At 46.0% G+C, this 6,963-nt stretch overlaps 1 protein-coding gene across 1 annotated transcript; it reads right to left on the bottom strand.

Annotated features, from left to right (window-relative positions):
• Nucleotides 1-409: 409 nt before the first annotated feature.
• On the bottom strand, nucleotides 410-6,669 carry LOC139249548 (protein TEX261-like; the record flags this gene model as incomplete). Its single annotated transcript, XM_070872488.1, has 3 exons — nucleotides 410-930; nucleotides 1,512-1,614; nucleotides 6,602-6,669. Coding segments are annotated over 3 exons (287 nt in total), but the record flags the coding sequence as incomplete, so codon positions are not given.
• Between the last annotated feature and the right edge of the window lie 294 nt (nucleotides 6,670-6,963).

Below are 6,963 nucleotides of genomic sequence, written 5' to 3'. Positions count from 1 at the left end.
GTTACTGACTGTATCTGTACTGATGTTAATCCCACTCCCTCACATTGTCACTCAGTAACCCCTCTCACCCAGCACCCTGTGTTACTGACTGTATCTGTACTGATGTTAATCCAGCTCCCCCACACTGTCACTCAGTAACCCCTCTCCCCCAGCACCGTGTGTTACTGACTGTATCTCTACTGATGTTAATCCACCTCCCTCACACTGTCACTCAGTAACCCCTCTCCCCCAGCACCCTGTGTTACTGACTGTATCTCTACTGATGTTAATCCAGATTCCGTGTAGTATTAGCCTCAGCACAACACATTGCAAGATCTGCCGATTTGACAAACAGAAAGTGCGCGCGGAGGTTGTTTTGAACGGAGCGGTGGGGGAGAGTCACCGCCCATAAGCAGAACTGAAGTGAAAGTTGCGTTAAACTGAGCAAGGTTTACTGGAAGCATCAATGACCATGTACAGCAATCATCCACTCCATTATAAAATGGAAACGTTTACATTTAATACATCGCGTGGGGAGCTCCAATGGGGCCCCTCCAAATGGAACAAGATTTGTTTTCTGTCATGTGTTTAAAGTCCTTCTAAATTCCAAAATCTGTGCAAAAATAATGCATTTAAAATCACCTTCCGCCAGAAATTCCTTCAGGGAGGAGGGTCCAAGTAAAGAAAAAAAAATCAAACATTAATTCCAGATTGAAGTCCAAAGCAGAGCTCATCATCCTCCGTGTTATTCAGTTTCTCGGTCTCTCTGCTCCCTCCCCTCCTCCACCCTCTGTCAGTTCTGTTACTGCTCATCAACGGATACACTCGGTGGCTGTCAGTACATCTTCTGTCGACTGGGCAGGATTGCCTCTTTCATGAAGGTGAAGATTACCAGGATACCCGATCGCTTACTCCTCTTACCCTTCGTGAAGTAATTCGACACAACGTCATCTGTGGAAAATCAAGGAAACCATAAGCAAACCAATCAACCCACAAAACTAACTATTCATCTCAAACCAATCCACCAACCACAATTCAACCTGTGAACTAATCCACCAAACCATAAACTAACTATTCAACCCATAAACCAATCCACCAAGTTACTATTCAATCCATGAACCAATCGACCAAACTATAAACTAACCATTCAACCCATAAACCAATCCACCGACTAACCATTCAACCAATGAACCAATCAATCAATCCACCAACTAACCATTCGACTCATAAACCAATCCACCAAGTTACCATTCAACCCATGGACCAATCGACCAAACTATAAACTAACCATTCAACTCATAAACCAATCCATCAACTAACCATTCAACCCATGAACCAATCGACCAAATTATTAGCTAATCAATCAACTCATAAACCAATCCACCGACTAACCATTCAACCAATGAACCAATCGATCAATCCACCAACTAACCATTCGATTCATAAACCAATCCACCAAGTTACCATTCAACCCATGAACCGATCCACCAAACCACAAACACGTGTTTAAGGACGGGGGTCCTGGCACTCACCTCCGTGCTGAATTGTGGACGGAAGGACGTTCTCTCCGGCGGAGAGTGACACAAAGAAGGAGAAGGGGGTTATCCACAGGCACAGTGTGAAGTAAGCTAGAACCTGGACAGAACACGGCAGAATGAGATGATTGAGTAACCAGAGTATTAACCTGGTAACCAAATGAGTGAGCGAATAACCAACGAGAGAGGTTCCCAATCCCAGGTATAAACCCTCCATTGTTGCTTTTCCAATGTCAAGGTGACTAGAATCAAACAGGCACAGGAAAAAGCCCCCGGTCCATTTGCTCCCCACCATCTGGCAGCAATTCCTCACCCTGGACTTCACTCAATCGCCCAACCTCCTGACAGAGGCAAAGCGGCCACAGATGGGCCTCCGTGATCTCCAAAAACTGCCCCAACACTAACTGGCATTGAGCAAAACATATCTTCATCGTCGCTGGATCAAAATCCTGGGACTCCCTGCCTAACAGCGCAATGGGAGCACCTTCACCACACTGACTGCAGTGGTTCAAGAAGGTGGCGGCTCACCAACCCAAAGGCAAATAGGGATGGGCAATAAATGCCAGCCTTGCCAACGGCGCCCACATCCCAACAGAATACGACAAGCCCTCTCGCTTACCCTCTGCGAGCGGAGGAGCATGTTTGGAATTCAGACTCCGAGAACTCCACACCTGGAACGAACGACTGCCCATTAGTGTCAAACGGTCGGTCGATAGTCTGGGCCGAAAGACCGCTCGCCCATCCCGGGCGTGCCGGGATTCCGGATCGGCGCTCTTGGTGCACGAAGCTCCAGGACATACTGGTAGCATTACCCGCCACACTGCCTGTCTCCGCAGAGACAGAGTCTCGCCGCTTGGACTCCACTGTGCATTTACCAACATTCTCTGTGCAGCTTATTAGGGTGCAGCAGTGTAGTGGTGATGTCAACGGAATGGTAATCCAGAGAGCGTGAGTTTCAAATCCCACCACGGCAGTTTGAAAATTTGAATTCAGTTTTAATAAAAGGCTGGTGTCAGTAACAATGACCATGAAGCTGTTGGATTGTTTTAAAACCCAACTGGTTCACCAATGTACATTAGAACATAAGAACATAAGAAATAGGAGCAGGAGTAGGCCATACGGCCCCTCGAGCCTACTCCGCCATTTAATAAGATCATGGCTGATCCAATCATGGACTCGGCTCCACTTCCCTGCCCGCTCCCCATAACCCCTTATTCCCTTATCGTTTAAGAAACTGTCTATCTCTGTCTTAATTTTATTCAATGTCCCAGCTTCCACAGCTCTGAGGCAGCGAATTCCACAGACTGATGTACCATGACACCCAGGTCTCGTTCCACCTCCCCTTTTCCTAATCTGCTGCCATTCAGATAACATTCTGCCTTCGTGTTTTTGCCACCAAAGTGGATAACCTCACATTTATCCACATTATACTGCATCTGCCATGCATTTGCCCGCTCAACTAACATGCCCACTCACCCTGCAGCCTCTTAGCATCCTCCTCACAGCTCACACCGCCACCCAGCTTAGTGTCATCTGCAAACTTGGAGATATTACATTCAATTCCTTCATCTAAATCATTAATGTATATTGTAAATAGCTGGGGTCCCAGCACTGAGCCCTGCGGCAACCCACTAGTCACTGCCTCCAATTCTGAAAAGGACCCGTTTATCCTGACTCTCTGCTCTGCTTCCTGTCTGCCAACCAGTTCTCTATCCATGTCAGTACATTACCTCCAGTACGATGTGCTTTAATTTTGCACACCAATCTCGTGTGGGACCTTGTCAAAAGCCTTTTGAAAGACCAAATACACATCTACTGGTTCTCCCTTGAGAAAGGACTAATTAGCAATCTTGTTGGGGAAGAGTGACCATAATATGGTAGAATTCTTTATTAAGATGGAGAGTGACACAGTTAATTTGGAAACCAGGATCCTGAACTTAACGAAAGGTAACTTCGACGGTATGAGGCGTGAATTGGCTAGAATAGACCGGCAAAGGATACTTAAAGGATTGACGGTGGATAAGCAATGGCAAACATTTAAAGTTCACATGGATGAACTACAGCAATTGTACATTACTGTCTGAAGACAAAATAAAACGGGGAAGGTGGCTCAATCATGGCTAACAAGGGAAGTTAAGGATAGTGTTAAAGCCAAGGAAAAGACATATAAATTGGCCAGTAAAAGCAGCAAACTTGAGGACTGAGAGAAATGTAGAATCCAGCAGATGAGGACAGTGTTTAATTAGGAGGGGGAAAATAGAGTATGAGAAGAAGCTTACTGCAAAAGTTCTACAGATATGTGCAGAGAAAGAGATTAGTGAAGACAAATTAGTGCAGTCAGAATCAGGTGAATTTATAATGGGGAACAGAGAAATGGCAGACCAATTGAACAAATACTTTGGTTCTGTCTTCACAAAGGAAGACACGAATAACCTTCCGGAAAAACTAGGGGACAGAGGATCTAGCGAGAAATAAGAACTGAAGGAAATCCTTATTAGTCAGGAAATTGTGTTAGGGAAATTGATGGGATTGAAGGCCGATAATTCCCCAGGGCCTGATAGTCTGCATCCCAGAGTACTTAAGGAAGTGGCCCTAGAAATAGTGGATGCATTGGTGATCATTTTCCAACAGTCTATCGACTTTGGATCAGTTCCTATGGAATGGAGGGTAGCTAATGTAACACCACTTTTTTAAAAAAAAGGAGAGAGAAAACGGGTAATTATAGATTGGTTAGCCTGACATCAGTAGTGGGGAAAATGTTGGAATCAATTATTAAAGATGAAATAGCAGCGCATTTGGAAAGCAGTGACAGGATCGGTCCAAGTCAGCATGGATTTATGAAAGGGAAATCATGCTTGACAAATCTTCTAGAATTTTTTGAGGATGTAACTGGTAGAGTGGACAAGGGAGAACCAGTGGATGTGGTGTATTTGATCTTTCAAAAAGCTTTTGACAAGGTCCCACACAAGAGATTGGTGTGCAAAATTAAAGCACATGGTATTTGGGGTAATGTACTGACGTGGATAGAGAACTGGTTGGCAGACAGGAAGCAGAGAGTCGGGATAAACGGGTCCTTTTCAGAATGGCAGGCAGTGACTAATGGGGTGCCGCAGGGCTCAGTGCTGGGACACCAGCTATTTACAATATACATCAATGATTTAGATGAAGGAATTGAGTGTAATATCTCCAAGTTTGCAGATGACACTAAGCTGGGTGGCGGTGTGAGCTGTGAGGAGGACGCTAAGAGGCTGCAGGGTGACTTGGACAGGTTAGGTGAGTGGGCAAATGCATGGCAGATGCAGTATAATGTGGATAAATGTGAAGTTATCCACTTTGGTGGCAAAAATGTGAAGGCAGAATATTATCTGAATGGTGGCAGATTAGGGTGTCATGGTACATCAGTCATTGAAAGTTGGCATGCAGCTACAGCAGGCGGTGAAGGAGGCAAATGGTATGTTGGCCTTCATAGCTCGGGGTTTTGAGTATAGGAGCAGGGAGATCTTATTGTAGTTGTACAGGGCCTTGGTGAGGCCTCACCTGGAATATTGTGTTCCGTTTTGGTCTCCTAATCTGAGGAAGGACGTTCTTGCTATTGAGGGAGTGCAGCGAAGGTTCACCAGACTGATTCCCAGAATGGCAGGATTGACATGAGACACTGGATCGACTGGGCCTGTGTTCACTGGAGTTTAGAAGAATGAGAGGGGATCTCAAAGAAACATATAAAATTCTGACGGGACTGGACAGGTTAGATGCAGGAAAAATGGTCCCGATGTTGGGGAAGTCCAGAACCAGGGGTCACAGTCTAAGGATAAGGAGTAAGCCATTTAGGACTGAGATGAGGAGAAACTTCCTCACTCAGAGAGTTGTTAACCTGTGGAATTATCTACCACAGAAAGTTGTTGATGCCAGTTCGTTAGATGTATTCAAGAGGGAGTTAGATATGGCCATTATGACTAAAGGGATCAAGGGTTATTGAGAGAAAGCAGTAAAGGGGTACTGAGGTGAATGATCAGCCATGATCTTATTGAATGGTGGTGCAGGCTCGAAAGGCCGAATGGCCTACTCCTGCACCTATTTTCCATGTTTCTATGATAAGATCACCTCTCATTCTTCTGAATTCCAATGAGTAGCGGCCCAACCTGCTCAACCTTTCCTCATAATTCAATCGCCTCATCTCCAGAATCAACCTAGTGACCGACCCTTCTCTGAACTGCCTCCAATGCAAGTATATCTTTCTTAAATATGGAAACCAAAACTGCACGCAGTATTCCAGGTGTGGCCTCACCGACCCCCTGTATAGCTGTAGCAAGACTTCCCTGCTTTTATACTCCATCCGCTTTGCAATAAAGGCCAAGATTCCATTGGCCTTCCTGATCACTTGCTGTACCTGCATACTGACCTTTTGTGTTTCATGCACAAGTACCCCCAGGTCCTGCTGTACTGCAGCACTTTGCAATCTTTCTCCATTTAAATAACTTGCTCTTTGATTTTTTCTGCCCAGGTGCATAACCTCACACTTTCCAATTCGGGAAGGAAACCTGTTGTCCCTACCCAGTCTGGGCCTGTACATCACTCCAGTGTTATACCAATGATGTCGAGTGAAGACGCTCAGTCGTTTCACACTCAGGGCAACTAGAGATGGCCAATAAATGTCGATGATGCCTATGTGCTGAAAATTCATTTTTAAATATTCCATAGTTTGGTTAGTTGTTGGGTGAAATATTCCTCCTCAACTGACCCCCTAACTTCACCATTTCTAACTTGCGAGATTTGCCCGAATAAATCTCTCTCAATTCCCGTCACAACCGAGAAGCTTCAACTAGGTCATGACATTCGGACACAGTTAAGGAAAGCCACTGCGCTCAGTGAGTTGGCGTGTGGCGAGGGGGTGTCTGCGAGCGTCGCCCTACCCCCCCACCCCCCCCCCCCCCAACAATCCACCACCCCCCATCGCCCCAAGATACTCGGTGGTCTCCACTCCATCGGAGCGGTCCACAGGGGAAACAGTGTCCACTCCTTTCAGGCTCTTCACACAGAGCAGCTCAACACACCTCTCACACGCAGCCACCCACGGCACCCTGGCTTACCTCAGTGAAGGGGTAGTATTCTTCTGCAAAGTGCTGAAATGCCAGGTAATGGTTATAGACTACCAGTGCTGTGGGAAACAAGTAAAACCCCCGTCAACCGACACACACAGGGCACACCAGTTACATTAAATATTATACATGTCCACAGAATCATCCGTTCACTGGGGTACAGTACTGGTGGGTACAGGTCTGTCACTGTATAACAATGGGGTACAGTACTGGTGGGTACAGGTCTGTCACTGTATAACACTGGGGTACAGTACTGGTGGGTACAGGTCTGTCACTGTATAACACTGGGGTACAGTACTGGTGGGTACAGGTCTGTCACTGTATAACACTGGGGTACAGTACTGGTGGGTACA

This window comes from Pristiophorus japonicus, unplaced genomic scaffold (genome assembly GCF_044704955.1).
Source record: "Pristiophorus japonicus isolate sPriJap1 unplaced genomic scaffold, sPriJap1.hap1 HAP1_SCAFFOLD_321, whole genome shotgun sequence".
NCBI lineage: Eukaryota > Metazoa > Chordata > Chondrichthyes > Pristiophoridae > Pristiophorus > Pristiophorus japonicus.
This window is presented reverse-complemented; position numbering and strand designations above follow the sequence as displayed.